The sequence below is a fragment of the Osmia lignaria genome, chromosome 3 (assembly GCF_051020975.1).
Source record: "Osmia lignaria lignaria isolate PbOS001 chromosome 3, iyOsmLign1, whole genome shotgun sequence".
Classification (NCBI taxonomy): Eukaryota; Metazoa; Arthropoda; class Insecta; order Hymenoptera; family Megachilidae; genus Osmia; species Osmia lignaria.
Window position 1 is genome coordinate 11720370 of NC_135034.1, and position 19514 is coordinate 11739883.

Here is a 19514-nt window from a genome sequence, read left to right on the forward strand (position 1 = left end):
AACTAACTATTTCTAATAGGAGAGCAGGAAAGAAAGTTGGTATGCCAAGAGGTATGCTATGTACGCGCATGGAAAAATCATTAATAACTCATTTTCTAGGAACAATTTATGAACTTTTATAATTTATTCATAAAATACATACCCGTAGCAACTTTCACATATAGATTTCGTCAGGATCCTGCTAGTAATTAATAAATTATGAACAATTATAGAAACGATGGCTCGATCCTACAGAAACGGTCGCTCTAAATTTTGCTAATAATAAATTAATTACTTACAGGAGGTTCATAACACCTATACTAGAAGAAAGCTACGGTGCTATTCTTTATTCTTTGATCATTGAAATGCGGAAGTTGATCGCCGGAAAGCAGGAAACTGTGAAAAATCCCTTCGTCGAATAAGCGTCGATAGAGCGGTCGATATTAAAATTGTTATAATTAATTAATTACTCGCTGGATCCTGACAAAATCTATATGTGAAAGTTGCTACGAACGTGTACTTTATGAATAAATTATAAAAGTTCATAAATTATTCCTAGAAAATGAGTTATTAATGATTTTTCCCTGCGCGTGCCTAGTATACCTCTTGGTCTCCTATTAGAAATCGATAGTTCGGAACACATTCCGCTAGATGGCGCTGATCAATTAATTCCCGGATACCTTCTTTACTTTCATGTTCTCTAGCTACTAGGAGTCGTTTTGCAACATCGAGAAACGAATTTTGATAACGGAATATCTCAAATGAAGCTGATTCAATTTTTATCTACGAAATGCAATAAAATAAAGAATTGGAATTAATATTTAGAAAATTATAGTTTTTATAATAAATAAAACAGGTATACGAGTAATCAATCATTTCTTTTAATTATATTTTAGTACATAACGTACAGTTGAACAGACAAACGATATCTTGCAGGTGAATAGCACTTTTTTAGAAATAATTGCTTTCCAACGGGAGCGCAACTGCGTTAAAAATGATTCAAGCGAACATTCTCTACGTGTTTCTGTTGAAGCGATAAGTTAATTAACATTAAAAGAAACGTTCAACGATCAGCGAGAATCAAAGGAGAAAAAAAAATACATATAACAATAGCTATTGTAAGACACTTAAGGGTTCACTTTCTCGGATAATTTAAATCAACGGTGAAAGTAGCCGTCTGAAGCGTGCAGCTCCGATGCTCGAGACGAATGAACGTTACAATTAACCTGTTCATTGTTCCTTTCCACTGGAATAGCATAAGAAAGCTAATAATTGAAATTTTATACATTGATCCTTAAAATAATTAGAAGATCGCTTAGTCCAATGACTTTTATACGTAACAGTTCTTTCCTTTCTTGTATTTTCATTGATTCACATTGTTTAAAAATTACATAAATCTATTGTCATTGTCTCTGAGTAACATAAATATTTATCGCAATTACGCGTTAGTTTTGTAATTGTATTTATTAGAAATACGTTGTGTTTCATAATTCCAATGAATTGAAATGTATCTTCATTTATGCAGTTTCCAGCGTATCAAGAAACTTCTGTCCAGATCATTATACTTCTTTCAAGGCCAGGGAAATAGCTATCTTTCATCTACATTACGTTTTTCCATTAATACCAAGAGAACCAGAGTAAAATGTTCACTGTTACCAGTTTCAAGGCAAACGCAGCTCGTATATTTAATACTGCATTCCCTCCAGCATCTATAAAAGAACACGGTAATTTCTTTTTTTAACAACAATTGTACAGGAATATCGATTGTATACAAAGATTAATTGAACTTGGACAAGTTTTACAGATTTATGATAATAAAAAAAATCATGTTTCCTTCCTCCATTGTTCATATCTACTTCTTAAAATCTTTCTTGTTTAACAGAAGCGAAAGGCATTAACGAAGCGAAGAATTTTCGACGCTACTCTCCTCGACGGTTTCCTCACCGTAATCGTAATACTGCAGCGGTTCCGTGGTATCATCGTCACACTCCTCCGTAACGGATCTGATCTCCATTGGCGCTTTCTCGAGTTCGTCGACCTCTGGCCTACCCTCGTGGCCAACCGTCCCGTAATCGGACTTCGCCTCGCGAATATGTTTCCTCGGGCTCCGACGACCCTTCGCGGAGCCTCTGAAGCCGATCTAGAAAAGCCAGGAAAAGATTTACGCCTAAAGTACTAACCGTAATCGTAATGGTCAGCTGCCTCCTCATCGTCGTTCACCGTCTCGTCTCCTTCTTCTTCGTCCTCTTCCTCGTCGTCAGCCTTCTCGTCGTAGTCGGTGTTGTCCTCGTCTTTCTCCTCGTCCTCTTCGTTATCCTCCTCTTGCACTTGGGCGTCGTAGCCGGCATCACCGTTCAATCGGCTTCTGAGAAGGGAACGATATCCACGCTCGTTCTTCAAGTTTTCGTTTGATGGTCTATTTTCGCGTGACTCGTATTCCAGCATGGAACGGTGACTGTAAGCTTGCAGGAGATGACGCTTTCCTGCTCGTACCGATTCTGAGTAGTAAATCGTATCTGGAAATTCAAGTAATTTTGTTAGAATTCAGTTCATTTGATAATATCTTAATTAAATAAAAATCTTATTCTTATTGATTACTTTGACACTGTAAACAGAACAGTTTAGTACCTTCAAACCTTTCACGATCATCGTTTTCATAAGCTTCTTCGAAGTCGATGCTGCTACCAGGATCGTGTTCTCCTTCGAAAGTGAACGTTCCAACGTCGCTTATGGTACACCCTTCGGTAGAAATGCAAGGTTCTGTGAACCTGGCCGCTCTCATTATTCCATCGACGATGTTTACCTCGCAGTAACATTTACCGATGCTATCCGGGCAACTGGAAAAGTTCACACCTTTCGTCATGGTCAAACTATTCAAGGAGACTCCCTTGAATAACTTGTGGCTCACCAAAATGATCCTGGACCGATACAATCTATGGCTGGTTTTCCGCTGGGAAACATATAAGATTTTAATAAATCATATAGTATTCAAAAATATTATGTATACTTTTTAATTAATAAATGAATTGTTATTTTTAGAGTCGATGTCTTCGTTTTTATTTACGTTACTTGATCTTGGCACGATGCTACGGCTACCATGAAACCATTGCCGCACGTGTTGTTGCACTTCGGAGAAGACCAGCGCGACCATAGGGAGTTAATTTCCGTCGGAATTGAAGTCCATGGTCCGATCTCTTCGCAGAACTGAAAGCCCCACGAATTTCGTACAATTTTTGTTAACTTAGAAATTGAATAAAATAAAATAAAATAATTTATACTAGCTAATTATATTGAATTATTCCAAGTAGATAATATACCATCAAAGCAATATATGTTAAAAGCAAATAACATTACTGGCTGTCTCTGATGGCAATTAGTGGCGCATTGAGGAGTATGTATTCCTTTGATCGTGGTACCGGAACATCTAGCAATGCCGCAAACGTTGCGCGGCGAGCACAGAGATTCCGGCAACGGATTCAAAAAGCACGTAGGAAATCCTATAAATGATATTGTTAATTTGAATTTCTAATCAGCTACGATGGCATAGAAATCGGTGGTTAAGCGTGGACCACAACCTTTTGTCTTATATAACGCTTGGCCAGCTATCGTTATAGAGCAGTTACAGTTTGTTGCATTTTCGACAAGTAATGTCACGTCGCAAAATCGCCGGTGAACTCTTGCACTAGTGTTTGAGTGTGGAGTAGCCTCGTTGAAAGTACAGTCCCCTTTTCTTTGGCTGGTCAGCTCAAATGAGCACAAGTTCCAGGTGTGGAGCGTGAAACAGGGACAGATACCCAGGAAGAATTCTCCAACTCCAGAGTTGTCCAGAACCTTTGATTCCGAAGGTATGCTACGTAATTCGACGAACAACTAAATATTAAATAGAACTTGTATTGCACGCAACTTTTGCCTTTCCCTTTGTGTGATTATAATATTCGTCTCATATGCTAAGCGTGTTTCACACCATGACTTGGCTTTTATCACGATCATTCCAAAACAAGGATACAAGTGTTTCTTTTGCTTACAGCACAAAATCCTTCGCCGATTTCTACGATGGCACACTGTTGCAGATGTAATCGTCGCACCCAACGTGTTATATCGTAATTTGGAAATTCATCTGGTTCTTTGAACAGAAACGGGCTCCAACTGCTAATGTCCAAATTAAGTCCGTCAACGCTACGGCGAGCTTTTCCAGTGGAGATAATTAAAGCTATCCATACAAACGTGAGTATAAACATAGCCTAAGCGTTGGCATCATCGATCGGTGATGATACAAATTAAACAAAACTGTAATAACTTGAAGTTGTTCAGTTTTTTAATGGTTTTCATATACACTTTCATTATTTATTTCATTTCAAGTATAATTAGAAATAAGATAGAAAATAAGATATACCTTTATTTAATATGCATATGAATATTCTTATGTAATACATATCACATTGTATTAATACCATTTTAAGAGATACGTTTTTTAATTGTACTCTTGGACTTAAACTAAACTTGGAGCAACACCAACATACTGCAATGGTCTAATCAGAAAAATATTGTTGCAATAGTAGCCTACTTATATAATTAATTTGGTGAATATTATGTAGGATTTTTTTCAAGATATGTTTTTGTTACAATATCTACACGAAGGTGCGATAGTTTTACGAATTCGTTATTTTTGCAACCCACAACAGGACACCTGCAAATATGAAAACAACATAATTAATATCATTTGTTAATAGCGAATTTTCCAAATAAAATATATACCTTGTTTTCTTGTTGCATTTCAATATTTCTGTAATGCTATCTCGATCGTAAGTATGGCCACATATAGTATTTTTTACAGGGTCAACAATCCTTTTTTTAGTAATTGGATCAATTACATTTATGTACCCTCCTGATATTTGCATTTCTGCATCTGTGTCACCATCATCTTCTACTTTATCTTTTAGGAAATACAGACAAATTAAATATTTCTTATAAAATAAATGAAAGTATCAATTTATACTATTGGAAGTTGTGGCTTACCTGATAATGCTTCTACATGTTTATCAAATTCTATAAGTTTTTTATCATTTGATACATCCACATTAATTTTTGATATGGCCTCTTTATATTCCTGAAATTTAAAAAAATATGTTCTTACTTTTGCGATAACATTGTAGTATTCTAATGATAATACAATTACTTGGATAATTTGTTCAGTATCGGTCTGTCCATGGTCATCATCCTCAAGACCATATAAGTCTAATAATCGTTTTTTCACATCTTTTGCTGCTTTTAATCTTTCAGTTTGAACACAGTTGTTTTGCACAATATCCCTTAGTTCTTTTAATTTTTCCTTTCTCTCTGGCATTTCTATAAAGATAAAATTGAAAATTACACAAAATACATGAATGTATATATATGTAATAAACACTGGCTGTTTGATCACCTAACCTGACAAAGCTTACCATAATAAGAAATGATACTAGCTGCAGCTTTTGTATAAGAATCATACAATTCTTCTTTTTCATGTTGAGACTGTGCCATTTTGAATATCGATCTCTTTAATTTCTCTGCAAAGTTAAAAGAAATACGATTAATTCCACTTATACATAATTTATTTCTTCATTATTTATTTCTACAACGTAACATGTGAAGGTACACATGGGCATCAATAAGTTCTGGTAAATAAGTTCACAATTATGATTTTTAAATTAAGAATTAACAAAAGTATAAAATTTATTCAATTTGTGAATCTGTACTGTTAAAAAATAATACAATATTTATTTATATTTGAAATAATATCAGCAACGTGTATGCATTACGTATTTACGTCAATAATTTTGTTCTATCGCGGCGTTATTTGATCACGCGCAAATTTCTAAAATTGATTTTGGCTAAAATTCGGCACTTACATGCATATATAGAAAGAAAATATATCTTAAGCTTTTATATAAAATGTAACAATTTTGTTTTTATGAAATATTTCATTGATTAATTATTGGATCACACTAATGCATTCTTATATACTTATGTACTATAGTAAAAAGGTCATGCTGTTTCAAAAACTACGTATCTTTCGTTATGCGTTATTGATTGCATTGTTTATGCATCAGTAATAAAAGATGCATTTGCAAAGTTTTGTTCATCGTACCTTTTCACTGTGAATAACTTAGCAGATCCATATGTTTATAATTAAGCTATAACAGTAAGTGATCAATGGAACATCGGACTTCGCGCTCGCGCCGTCGTGCTCCTGACGTCCATCTATAATCGCTTTTTTGCTTCGAATATTTGTAATTACATCAGTGAAAAATAGCTTAATTGATAAAGTGCATTGGATTGAAAAATTTTGATCTCGTACGCGATAATGAATTCAATGTTTGCTCTCTTGATCACTATAATTTATAAGATATTTCTCTTAGCGTAATCTTCGTAATACACAAGTATTGACTGGGTATACAGTTGTGTCGGTATCAAGTGAGTTATAAATGTTTTATATAATATTTCTCATATACGTTGTATCAAATAATTTACCACGATGACAAAACTATTTTATAATTTGGATAGCATGCTTAGAAGAGAGCTAAATTATAGGCTTGGTTTGCATATTCAACATTTATACATTTTTATTTCTACTTACTGATTTTTACTATCCTCTGTATACGTTACTTGTTTTCCAAAGATGTGTGTATATAAATTGACTTTGATATTTAATTATCATTACCTAGCATTTTTTGATCACCTGCATTTTGAAGGCCACTTTTATCATGATTTATATAATTTGTATTGAAATTGTGATTATTAATTACAGACGTTGTGTGTATTAATTTATCTTATGTTGTATATATATTTTCTTTGCTTAGAAATACATTGAGATTTATTACCGTTTGCTACATTTTATTCATTAATCATTTTTAATAGGATAGATCCATAATGAGCTCTCAACCAATTGTGGTACCTGGTGGTGAACATCGATCTCAACCGGAAACTTACTCCGTGTCTGTTGGAAGTACTTCTGATTCTTTCAAAACTATGACACCACCAAATGTTAGCAGGTCACTTAGTAATCGTAAGTATAATTCAATTTATTAAAGTTTGAATTGTTATATGTTGTTAAAGATTAATATTTTTTGAAGGAAAAGCTATTTGTGAATGACAGAAACAATTGTACTAAGGTGTTAATCAATTTTTGGTTTAATACATACTTATGTAATGCTAATTATACAACCACACAAAAATTCTTTTGTAATGTCCTTTATGAAATTTTATTTCTGTATTAGTGATTATTTCTGATATATTTATATTTAACTTATAATATTTAAACATATGTATATGTTTGTAAAATGTTGTTGACTAAAGATGTTATTTTAATAATTTGTTAATTGTTGAAGTATTTATGCTGTAAATAATTGCCATTTAAAGGTATCAGTGACAGTGGATCTGATACATTACCAAGTAAGCTAGGTAGGCTTATTAACATGAATTATGTGTATACAGTAGTAAGCATCAGTATTAGAATTATAGTATCAATGGGTAGATACGAGTATATACATATGTATAACATCCTATTTTCATGTTACACGTGCTATTAGTATTCCTTTATTTCAAATCATTTGTTGTATCATCATTCAGCATTATTAAACAATTTATAAATAACATTTATCAATATTACTTATTTCAGTATCTCAAAAATATATTCCGTAGTATCAGATATATTAAAATACCATTTTATTCGATGTATTAGATTAACATAATACATTCATGCTGTTAGCATATTATTCACTTTTTACTATATTGTACTATACAACATTTACGTGTATCCATAAGTGTGTTCAGAGAAAAGTACATATAAATTAGAGAAGGTTATAAAAAGTATGAATATGCACGAAATACTTTAGTGCATCTAAGTGTAGTTATTACGCTCTAGTATACTTAGTGCATGTATTTGTATTTCCAAATAAATTCACTACTACAGCTATTTCTTGTAATCTGCATGTATTTCAGTAATGTATCTTACCTAATGTATGCGAGTTTTGTAATCAAGTTACATATTTTCATTTGTATAGCATGTATTCATATTTGTTTACTGTAAAATTTCTTTGCTTCTGTAATTATATGAATGAATTCAATTGAAACTTGAAGCTATGTTGTATATAATTATGTGTTGTATAATGGTCATCAAGAACTAATATTAATAATTGGTGTAATATAATATGGTGTAATTTTAGTATATTTGCTGTTAAATAGTACATAGTTGGAACATTAAAAATTTGTAATTTGTAACAGTAGATGAAGTTGAAAAATATAATTCTTTGACTAACTGTAAATAAATCAGTAAATAATAACCATGACTGAAAAGAAACTAAATATATAGAACCAGTGGATCAACAACTTCGAAGAAGCAGTGGTCAAGTTCAATCTGCAGCATTACCTAATCTTCCATCAACAGAGTCGATAGCAACATGCGTAAATTTAACAACTGCTGCGCCTCCACTTTCTCCAGGTATAAATATAATTACATTATTTAAGAATTTGTCAGGTGCTTTTCCATTTTTATATGAATCGATACTAATCTTTACTTATGAAAGTAGTTGATTAGTTACAAAGAACTGCATTTTTGATTTCTTGTTCAGCTTACAATTATCTTATATTATGCACATAATATTGAAATCTGTAATTTTTGTAATGTAATCTTTGTACATTGTTTAGTTTTTCTTCAGCGATAAGCTACTGAATATATGCATTGAATATAATACTGTGAATGTAAATCATAAGTGAGCAATATTTTTATACCATAATTATACATAGAATGTATAAACATTACATTAATATAATATATTTCGTCTACTGATTTCTATTTCATTTGTGATTACATTAAATAGGAATGATAATATAGTATTAAGTATAGCTTTTTAATATAGTAATAAAGAAAGAGTTAATAATTTTCATAATATAAAAAATTGCTAACTGCATAATGGATTATGTTAAGAATATTTATTATACAAAATTATCACTGGTATCTTGTAAAAAGTTAGGTGCATCTCATTCGTCAATGTTTTATCGTATACTTTCTTAAATAATAATAAGTTTGTTTTAATCATCTCACAAGGTATTTCAATAAGAAAGACTGAATAAAGTTTCTCATTAACATCATTCTAATAAACAGAGTTATATTACCATTTTGCTAATATGTATGATGATAATATTTACCTGAATGTTACTCAAGCAAATGGTTTGATTAATTTGTGTTATAGGACTAACTGCAATGGGTGAAACTAATCAAAAAACAGATAATGCATCTGATAAGGTACATAATTTATGACTTTCAACCATTTACCTTGTTATTTTGAACTACTAATTATAACATATTTTCCATTCTATTTTGTAGTCTTTAGATTCCTGTAAATTAACAAGAAAAGAATCCTACAAGGCTCAGAGAAAAAATTATCGAATGGAGAAGAAGAGAGTTGCCAATGAACTCTTAAGTTCATTTAAGGATCCAACTGTCATTGTTATGAGCGATTGGCTGAAAGTTCGTGGAACGTTAAAAAGTTGGACAAAACTGTGGTGTATTTTAAAACCTGGCCTGCTACTACTGTACAAAAGCCCAAAAACAAAAGTGCTCATCTATATCCATTATTAACTTAATAATTGTTTGTTTCATTCAAAGTTATGTCCACATAATTATTGCAGAGCAATCATTGGGTGGGAACGGTTTTGCTTAATACATGTCAAGTGATAGAGCGTCCAAGCAAAAAGGATGGATTTTGTTTTAAATTATTTCATCCTTTAGAACAATCGATATGGGCTCCAAGAGGCCCAGAAAAAGAATCCATTGGTAAATAATAAATTCTTTGTGAATTAAGTAAGAAATATATCCTTATACGAGCAATATTTTTAGGTGCTGTTGTACAACCATTGCCAACATCTTACTTGATCTTTAGAGCTCCTTCGCAGGCTGCTGGTAAATGTTGGTTAGATGCACTTGAACTATCCTTGCGTTGTTCCTCGTTAATAGTACGTTCGACAAGTGCATTACCACGTGCTTTGCCACATGATACTACTACTACCCATGAAACTCAATGGAGTGAAGCAGATTATGAAAAACATTTTGACGAGCATGGTAAGCTATATAAAATAACAGTTGGTGTGAGAGATGAGATGATTTTCACATTGAATAAGTAAAATATTAAATTCTTCTCTATTATCAACCTTAATAGAGTTACAAAACTACTTAGCTAAGTTCTGTTCTTGAATGCTATTGATATTAATTACAATATTATTATTGCCCCCTTCCTGACATTTGTCACCTTAAATACTTGCTTTTGATATCCACAGTATGCTTATCTAATTATGCACCGCGTTCTCCTACAATACTTCAAAGGCGTTTGTTGTCGTGTCCTCAACCACTTACACCTTGTACGACAAACAATCCTGAAAGTGTTTGCCCTTCGCCAACTCCAATGTTTCAACAATTGTACCACGCTATTGCATACTGGGATAAACAGTTCCGTGATAGATCTCCATCACCTACAACAGATACTGAAATAATTATATCTTCAAGTTCTGTAAATGCATTGGGTGATAGAGATATTTACTCTAACATATCTCATTTTGAGTCTACTTCCAAATCTGTTCCATCTTCTACTCGGCGTATGACTGTCCCTTCTATACATGTCCTTGAATATGATACCGCACATGTAGTAACGCTAGATCCTATGCAATCCTCACATACAGACCTGGACGATATTAGCCAACCAGAAAATGGAGTAGCAGCTGATGCAGAAATCAGTGCCTCGGATAGCGAGTCCGAAGGATCGGCTAAAGAAGATCAACCTGAAACCATTAATGAAACGCCTTATGTTGCAAATGAACAAGAAATTCTTGGAGTGGTAAAATAATCAATATCTTCTTTTTATAATATTTCTATTCGTGTAACTTTAATTTGATCATGGGAAATATACAGGCTGGAGAAGTGGTTACAGAATTGCAAGAAGAACAAAAGTCTCTAATATGGTTCTTAATGAAACAAGTTCGGCCAGGGATGGATTTATCAAAGGTGGTCTTACCTACCTTTATTTTAGAACCTCGTTCGTTTTTGGAAAAGTTGGCTGATTCTTATTATCATGCAGATTTATTGTCTCAGTGGGTATAAATATAAACTGACTTTAAAATGTATTTAAGTACAATTACCATCTTGTTTTTCGTTTTTACAGAGCAGTAGTAGAAGACGATGCGTTCACACGAATGAAGGGAGTAGTTCAATGGTACTTGTCTGGATTTTACAAGAAACCTCAGGGTTTGAAAAAGCCATACAATCCACTTTTAGGTGAAACATTCCGCTGTTATTGGCAGCATCCTAATGGTTCAAGAACTTTCTATATAGCTGAACAAGTAAGATTTTTATTATCATTATGTAATCATAAATACATTTATTTTATGAAACTTTTACTTTCACAGTTATCTCATCATCCTCCTATATCAGGATTCTATGTTACAAATCGACAAGATGGATTTACTATAAGCGCTACGATCATTGCTAAATCTAAATTTTATGGTAAATACATAGAAAATAAAACACACTGGACCGTCTTATTAATTAAGAATATATAATCTTCCTTTAGGAAATTCAACTTCAGCAGTATTAGATGGCGTTGCAATATTAACAATGTTACCTAGAGGAGAAGATTACACAATGACAATACCTTATGCTCATTGCAAAGGTATCCTAATGGGTACATTATCCATGGAACTAGGTGGAAAAGTTCAAATAAAATGCGAGAAGACGGGTTACCATAGTGAATTAGAATTTAAGCTTAAGGTAACATGCTATATTATATAATTTAAGAATATGAATATTAAAATAACTTGCTACTTGTTTGATAGCCATTTCTTGGTGGTGCAGAGCAAATGAATCAAGTTGCAGGTTGGATACGTCTAGGAAAAGAAACTCTTGCTACTATATCCGGTTACTGGGACGGTCAGATACTAATTACTGACAAAAGAACAGGAGTACGTTGAATCCAAATATTTCTAATTACATATGCAATAAATCAGTTACTGCATCAATTGATCTTACAGCAAGAAAGTGTATTCTTTAATCCAACTGCAGAGGTGCGTAAAAAGAGATTGAAAAAGTATACTGTTCCCTTGGAAAATCAAGGTCCATGGGAAAGTGAGAAGTTATGGTATGATGTTACGCAAGCAATAAATGGTGATGATCAAATAGCTGCTACCGAAGCAAAAACTCAATTAGAGGAAGCACAGAGAGAACGTGCTAAAGAACGAAAACTTAAGGGACTAGAATGGGTTCCCAAATATTTTGTTCAGGTATTGAATAATGAATATTATGTTTACAAGTTAACAGATAAGTTTTCAACTAATATTGAGATGGATTTACAATAGGATATTATAACGGGTAATTGGGTATATCGACACGCGGATGTTCGGCCATGGGATCCTAGAAATGATGTTGTTCAGTATGAACAAGATTATATAGTTCGTACGAAAACTAGACATAAAACGCCAATCATGCGTACTGGTAGTATCGTGTCTGCTGACCCACAATCACAGGTACAGAAGTAGAAATATTAATTAACTAAATACAGTAAAACCTCGATAAGTCGTCACTCAAGGGACCGAGAAATTTTGACGACTTAAACGGAGTGACGACTTAAGCGGAGTAAAAACCATGCAAATTTTAAAATGACGAGAAAAGGAAAATGACGGCTTATCCGGATGACGACTTACAGAGGTTTTACTGTATATGATTAACATGTATCGTTTTATATTCAAGGTTCCCCTTCTTCAAGCTGAATCTCGTTCTTCACTCTCCGTACTAAAATCTTCTAAAAGACAATTATCCAGTAACTTACCATTAACAGAGACAGCACACGATTCCGGAAGTTCGTCTGCTGAGGTGCATTCAGATTCTAGTCAATCAGTAGGTAAAAGGAAACGTTCTACTGCAAGGTAAATTTTATAACATTACATAGTAACGTGGTAAAGACAAATTCTTTTGTAAAGAAAAAAAATCACTTTCTATTTAGGATAATGGATGTTGTTAAAGACGTAGAAAGACAAATGTTGGGATACGGGGATAAACTTAATCGTATACAACATATACTAGAACAGCTTGCTATTAAACAAAGAGAACAAGGTGATCAACATCATAGTATAAGTATGCTAAAAAGTTTCATAGATACGATTCTTGTTATCGTAATTGTTTTTTCCGTTCAATATTTTGTAAAAATATGGAATGAAAAACCTAACGGGGGTTGAGAAATACGATAATAAGATTGTAGTGTAAATTGTACATGTTATTTATCTTGTCTCAATTTCAATTATCGGCTTTTTTATGTAAAAAGCTTTTAAGGGAAAGAATCCTAAACTTAGAAGTACCTAATTTAAAAGTATTTTCGGTGAGGGCAATGATGTATCTTGTTTTGGTAGAACATCACTGAATAATAGTATACAAAAAAAAAAGGAATCAGGGCTTTTAAGGAATTATCCATAATTACAGTGCAATCTTTATAGTTTAAAGTGATTCAGTTAATGCTTTGTAATATAATATGTTCTTTAAGTGTATAAATGTAAAGATTTATTTTTTAGTGATTAGTGTAAAGCTTTTAATCCTCGTTAAAACGGTCCTCACTACAGCAATGAACTATACAAGGTAAAGGGATTGTATTTACAATTTCTTTGAGCTTATCATGTATATAACTACTTTATATGCTAATGCACGAAAGATAATTACATATTTATTCAAAGATTCTAATAATGTTGTAGTCCTTATTACAGGCGCTCAATAGTTAAGTGTAATTGATAATAATAAGGCTACTTTAAAAATATAACATTTATTGTTATACACAGTAACTATACTTGAATTATGGCAAGCATAGAAAAAGCTAATTGCAGTTTCCACTTTCAGAATCAATCTTATAGCGGTTACCAAGAATCAGATTGTAACTTGGAAATATTATTAACCAGTTATAAGTGACGAAAAATTCCTATTAAGATTATCCATTAGTGCTAAACTAAAATTTCGTCCAAAATTGTGGTACAAACTATTAGTTTGATTTTTATTGTTCCTTTACATTGATTGCAATACTTTATAATAATCGCATCATTTTAAACGATCTGTATTGATAATGTTCTGTGTTTTAATAGTTTAAATTGTTTGATTATGTCTTATTGTATATACAAAATTTGCTGTTTCATATAACTTTAAAACTTATTATACGTTGATTCGATGTTCTAAATTTTTCTTATAATAAAAGTATGTCAAGTTATAATAATTCTATCTTAAAATAAGTACTTTGAAAGAAGAAATAATTTTAGTTGTCAAATTTTATGATATATCATATCAAACTAAGATAGACAGTATAAAATACTTGTATCAACAATGACATGCCAATTCAAATATTTTATTTGGATTTTTATGTTTGTATGTTAAAATTTTAACATTTTAACAATAGTAAGCAATATTTGCTTTTAGTAAAAGAATTATGTATAATAAAATTCAACGTTTTGGTAACATTTTAATGTGTTATATTTAGAATATAATTTTGTTAGGAGAAATACAATGTGATAATTTAACAGAACAAAAAACAGCAATTTCTTTTTTATATAAAGTTGCATTTATTATTAATATAGATCTATTTCTTTTATTGTCTATAGCAGGTTTTCTTATACAGTTATTCCTGTTTCCTAGAGCACTGCAATTAGCTATAAATCTAATAAACTTTTTAAATAGTTTAAACGATTAAATTCTATTATATAATTTTTTTACTAAACTTGAACCAAATTTTAATTGGTTACTGGGATATATTTGTACCAAAAGTATATTTTGCACAAAAATTTATAATTATTCTTGTTACTTAGTTTCGTGTATGCAAAATTATCCTTTATTATGAATAGATATAATTTGTTCTTAAACTTGGAATAATTTTAACACGTGGAAATAAATTACATCCCGCAATGTTTAATGCGTTTTCAAATATTTTTCGTAGAGTACCTGATATTTTTATACTATAATTTATTTAACTTCACAAATTCTTTCTATATTACAAATCATATTATAACTATTTGAAATATTTTGTGATTTAATATTACAATACCAAACTATTAAAATAAGATATATGTATTTAAAAAATGGTTATAGAAATTGTTATAAATTCCAAATGTTAAATGTTAAATGCTAAATGTTATTTTATACGTTTAAAAGAATTGTATACATAGTCTTTAAAAATATATTTCCTTGTAGCACTTTTAATACGTATTTTTGAATGTCTGCATTATTTTGGCTCATTATTTTTATTAACAAATTATTATTAATATTGTAAGATGTAACACTGTGACAAATAAATAGCATGTATACAAATAAATTATAAGGAACTTTGCGCAAAATAATGTATTTTATATTTAAAGAAAGTTTCATATTAATAGTATTCATTTTTTTTTTCTTAATTAAAATACATTTTAACAGAACAATTACTTAAAAATTTTAGTATTAATTCAAGATTCATAATTTTATAACAAAATAATGTACTCAGATTCAGAATATTGTAAAAGAAAGAAGTTTAATTCGTCTAAAAAATGTATTAATAATGATCATTCGCCCAAATCACGTAAGAATGAGTGCAAAATTATACGGTTATTCTTTAGAAACACATAAATATTATATAAACTATAACATTTAAAAATTTATTAGGAAGTCATATCTCAGTAACCCCGCAAATGATTCGTTTAGCAGTTAAAAAGTTACAACTACGCAAAGTTTATGTTAATTCAACTCTTATCAGTCAATATCTACGTCATCGTTACCCGATTGATAGTAATTTGAAAACATTCACTGAAGAATTGAAAAAGAAATTGGATTGCGCTGTTCATGTTGGATTAATAATAAAACACGGAGAAGATGATTATTGCCTGCCTACTCTGAGGGAAGAAGCAAATATACTTAAAACAATGTTTACTGCATTTTGGGAAATGTATCAAAATGTAATTTAAAATTTTATTGCATGTTACAATTATGGAAATTAATTAAACATTCTTTCCAGTATCCTAGAGCAAATGCTTCACAAAGCAAAAATCAAAATCCGAAACGTTCTATTTCCAAGAAGAAATAGGAATAGTATAATAAAATGAAATAACTCGAATGCAAATTTGTACATCGATAGATCTTTAATTTATTCTTACGAGTGTACCTCGCATTGTTACATTTTACATATGCATATACATACAACTCGTAGGGTTTCAACTTTTATATAAAATATAAAAAGTATTTACAGTAAAGTATTTAGTTTATAAAAAGTATTTAGTTTGAAGTAAATGAACAAAATCGATTATTTACATCACGAAATTCTGTTTCAGCTAAGTCTTCCTCAGCACTATAGTACTCCGAATCATCTTTATCCAAGTTATCATTTAATTTTTGACGTTTATGCTTTCTGTGCTTTTTGCGAGATTTAACTTCCTGGATTAACGGAAACAAGAGTTTTATTTTTACCAAAAATATATTAAAGACCCTTAAAAGGCTTGGTGATTTATGAAACATAGTATTTATATATCTTTCAATATCATCCCGCGATTGAAAATTAGTAGATAAATTGTACAGTAAGGTACCATTATATAAATTAGCAATATTAGTTGGTGGATAAGGCTCTCCTAAAAGTGTATTCAAATCCATACCGTGTTTTAAACAATTTTGAAACCCTGCAAATATGTGAACTATAAATTTATTAAATTTCTTTGGATTTGAATACAATTTTGTATCCATTTCAAAATGAGAAATGAAAAAAGGCGCTGCCAGTATACAATCATTAGGATCGACTTCATTAAGGGCTTCAGTAATTGTAACATCCATAGAATAATTTGGTTTATAACTATTTGCTTTTCTTTCCTCTTCTATATACTGAAGCCTTTTACTATATTTACGTTGAAAATTGGCTGCAACTCTACATTTCCCGATTTTTATGTCTATTACATGAAATAACATACAAACAAATAGGGAGTATGCACAACTGTATAATAATGTGCAAGGATCATGGTGTTTCATCCAATATTTTATACACATTATATATAATATCCATTCTGATGGAAATTCATTTATATGTTCCATATGTTCTGCAACTTCTAATGTATCATTAAAAATCTCTTTTCTAATAGTTAATGGCACGTTTCTTAGATTAGCCAAAGATAGAAGTGCACAAGAAACTATACTTCCTGTACATTCTAATTCATAACGTGCTATCGAATCGTTTTTACCTCTGGTTATATAGCTCATATAACGTATTTCATCGTTTACTGCTGATTTTAGAAGTGCAAATATAACGTTAATAATTCTTGAAGATATCATAACGGTTGAAGGATAATTGCAGTCCTCTATTTGTGGAGTACAAATATATACACGTCGAAGTATTAAGTCCAGAAAATATGGCGGGTGTTTAACCATTAGAAGTTCATTTATAAACCATACAGGTAAATTACTGACAAGTGCATTACTGGACATTGATTCAGACTCATTCATTATAACATTTTCTTCTTCTTCTTCCTCTTCTTCGCTTGTGTCAATGCCATCTTTTTCATCAATTTCTTCTATATATGTTAAGCTATCAATATCACCATCATATTTGAAAATTCTATTTAAATGATGGCTATTTACTTGGGCAACATAGTCTTTTGAAAAACCTAATGGAATAAGTATTTCGGTAGATGCATTTGTGTAACTGTTTATACTAGTCTCTATCAAGTGCAGTATTCTTTGTCGTATAGGCTTGATTAATCTACTTAAAATTCCTGCAATAGCTTTACCCAATGTATATTTGCTTAACCAAGTGAAGGTTTCTTGTATACGACGTTGTTGGTAGTTATGTTTACTCCTTGATACTCCATGTAGTTTTAAATGACGAAAGAAGTTTTTAAATGTACCACGTTTTACATAATCATTACCCAAGAGTATCGCTGCCAGTGGTAACATTGATTCATCTAAACCTTTAAAAGAATTCAATAAGCGCTCAGTTCTATAAATTTGACAGCATATCATATAGCGTTTTTCTGTTCCACTTTTGGTTGCATATTTATCTAATGTATTAAATGGTATATATAATGATCCAAATATGTAGAAGTCAGAATCATAGCTGAGTACAGGACAATTTAAAATTTTTGCCACCGAGGCTATAGCATTATCAGCCTCAAATAAACATTGCATGTTACGAATATTTTTTTCTTCCAAAACATTTTTGAATACTTTGGTTAAAAATAGAGGGAAAAATTTCATTCTCTCTTGACTGCGAGGGCAAAAAGACGATGCTCTATGGATCTTTTGCTTTATTCTACTTATAGTAGTTTTCATTTTTTTATTCTCATAAGCCCCATCGAATAAAACCAATGGTGTTATATTACATTTTAATAGATTATCAAAAAAATCTGATACACATTGTGCATACTTATCATAATCGCCGCCGAAGGCACAATTACACTTCACATACGAATTATATAGTTGACAGCGAATATTGTTACCATCAATTACCAAATACGTATCATGCAATTCGTAATATTCTAAGTAACGATGTGAGCCATTGCTTATGAATGTAGTTAATCCTGAAATACCCATCGTGGATTTTAAATTTCAAACGCAACTGAAACAAACGCGTATCAACAGTGACTAAAAACAGCAATTATCTATAGTCACTGTTACAGCAGACTACAGATAGAGGAAGACTATACATGACTTTGTTCTCGAGGGGTCGTGATTATGGGAGTTAAACTTTACTTTTGGGGACAGTAAATTTTTTTGGGTACGGATTCCATCAGTAGCTGTATTTAAATTACTCATAAAATTGATACAGTAGAAGCAATAAGCAACTGCATGGGCTGTACTTTCTCTCTCTCTAAAATAAATATAAACCTAACTAACTCAGGCAACATCAAATTTACGGTTTGACTACACTCACTAAAGTGGTCGGCACCTGCTGTCTGCAGCTAGCGACACCGTTCATTGGACCAGAAGCCAATATGGCGTCGCAGTAACGTAGCAAATGCACTAAAAGTGTCAAACTTTACACATTCATAACTTTTAAACCGCTGCATTTCGACAGTTAAAACCTGCATTTTTGGATTCTACGCATCGAAAACTATTAGATTGATGAGAAAAAAGTGGATAATTTTGTATCCGCTACAGTAAAGTTTAGCCTTTCCCTCATTTTGGGATATTGCTGCGAGGGCGGCGTACTATGACTATAGGGACCTTAACTATTCCTTTTTGCCCAACGAACTCTTTCGTCCCCGCGCTTGGACAAGGTTGGCAGTAATTACTTACGCCAATCCTTTTTCTCGCGCATTTTTAAACTCTTTTCTTTAAATCTTAATGTCTCTCCGTACATTCTTTCTTTCGCTTTGTCTTTTACAATATCTCTCTCACTCTTTGCATTACTTTTAGTTCACTCGCTACATCCCACTTTTAGTCGCCTCTTACGACAGGCAGGGGATACCGTGGCCGTATTCTACTTCCCCCGAGCCACAGGGGGTACTTACCGTCGAGCTTATACCACTGTGCT

At 31.7% G+C, this 19514-nt stretch overlaps 5 protein-coding genes across 13 annotated transcripts; 2 read left to right on the forward strand and 3 right to left on the reverse strand.

The window, feature by feature from the left end:
- Positions 1-1548: 1548 nt before the first annotated feature.
- Positions 1549-4217, reverse strand: LOC117608051 (uncharacterized). 5 transcript variants are annotated; one of them, XM_034332563.2, is made up of 9 exons: positions 4005-4217; positions 3555-3849; positions 3334-3476; positions 3044-3183; positions 2888-2929; positions 2608-2816; positions 2200-2495; positions 1924-2119; positions 1549-1688 (listed from the first exon to the last, which is right to left on the reverse strand). In XM_034332563.2, the coding sequence occupies exons 1-9, from the start codon at positions 4215-4217 to the stop codon at positions 1597-1599; spliced, it is 1626 nt and encodes a 541-aa protein (XP_034188454.2). In that variant the 3' UTR covers positions 1549-1596. The 5 variants fall into 5 exon arrangements, with proteins under 5 accessions (XP_034188454.2, XP_034188453.2, XP_034188452.2 ...); XM_034332562.2 differs by having other exon boundaries at positions 2608-2929; positions 3049-3183; positions 3555-3810; XM_034332561.2 differs by having other exon boundaries at positions 2608-2929; positions 3049-3183.
- Positions 4218-4355: 138 nt separating this feature from the next.
- Positions 4356-5519, reverse strand: LOC117608053 (E3 SUMO-protein ligase NSE2). Its single transcript, XM_034332567.2, has 5 exons — positions 5421-5519; positions 5156-5325; positions 4996-5086; positions 4735-4912; positions 4356-4666 (listed from the first exon to the last, which is right to left on the reverse strand). Exons 1-5 carry the CDS (start codon positions 5497-5499, stop codon positions 4567-4569), a joined length of 618 nt encoding a protein of 205 aa, XP_034188458.1. The 5' UTR covers positions 5500-5519; the 3' UTR covers positions 4356-4566.
- Positions 5483-13569, forward strand: Orp8 (Oxysterol-binding protein-related protein 8). Of its 5 annotated transcripts, none has more exons than XM_076692785.1 (17): positions 5483-5636; positions 6877-7024; positions 8330-8458; positions 9210-9262; positions 9344-9574; positions 9649-9793; positions 9857-10078; positions 10693-10847; positions 10922-11100; positions 11172-11349; positions 11416-11512; positions 11580-11776; positions 11842-11967; positions 12037-12285; positions 12361-12528; positions 12752-12927; positions 13005-13569. In XM_076692785.1, the coding sequence occupies exons 2-17, from the start codon at positions 6889-6891 to the stop codon at positions 13234-13236; spliced, it is 2673 nt and encodes an 890-aa protein (XP_076548900.1). In that variant the 5' UTR covers positions 5483-5636; positions 6877-6888; the 3' UTR covers positions 13237-13569. The 5 variants fall into 5 exon arrangements, with proteins under 5 accessions (XP_076548900.1, XP_034188448.1, XP_034188449.1 ...); XM_034332557.2 differs by lacking the exon at positions 5483-5636 and adding an exon at positions 6291-6432; XM_076692787.1 differs by lacking the exon at positions 5483-5636 and adding an exon at positions 6297-6432 and having other exon boundaries at positions 6882-7024.
- Positions 13570-15221: 1652 nt separating this feature from the next.
- Positions 15222-16280, forward strand: LOC117608054 (uncharacterized). The gene is made up of 3 exons (XM_034332570.2): positions 15222-15584; positions 15668-15957; positions 16017-16280. Exons 1-3 carry the CDS (start codon positions 15500-15502, stop codon positions 16083-16085), a joined length of 444 nt encoding a protein of 147 aa, XP_034188461.2. The 5' UTR covers positions 15222-15499; the 3' UTR covers positions 16086-16280.
- Positions 16128-19478, reverse strand: ast (single-strand DNA endonuclease protein asteroid). The gene has a single exon (XM_034332559.2). The coding sequence runs from the start codon at positions 18569-18571 to the stop codon at positions 16274-16276; it is 2298 nt and encodes a 765-aa protein (XP_034188450.2). The 5' UTR covers positions 18572-19478; the 3' UTR covers positions 16128-16273.
- Between the last annotated feature and the right edge of the window lie 36 nt (positions 19479-19514).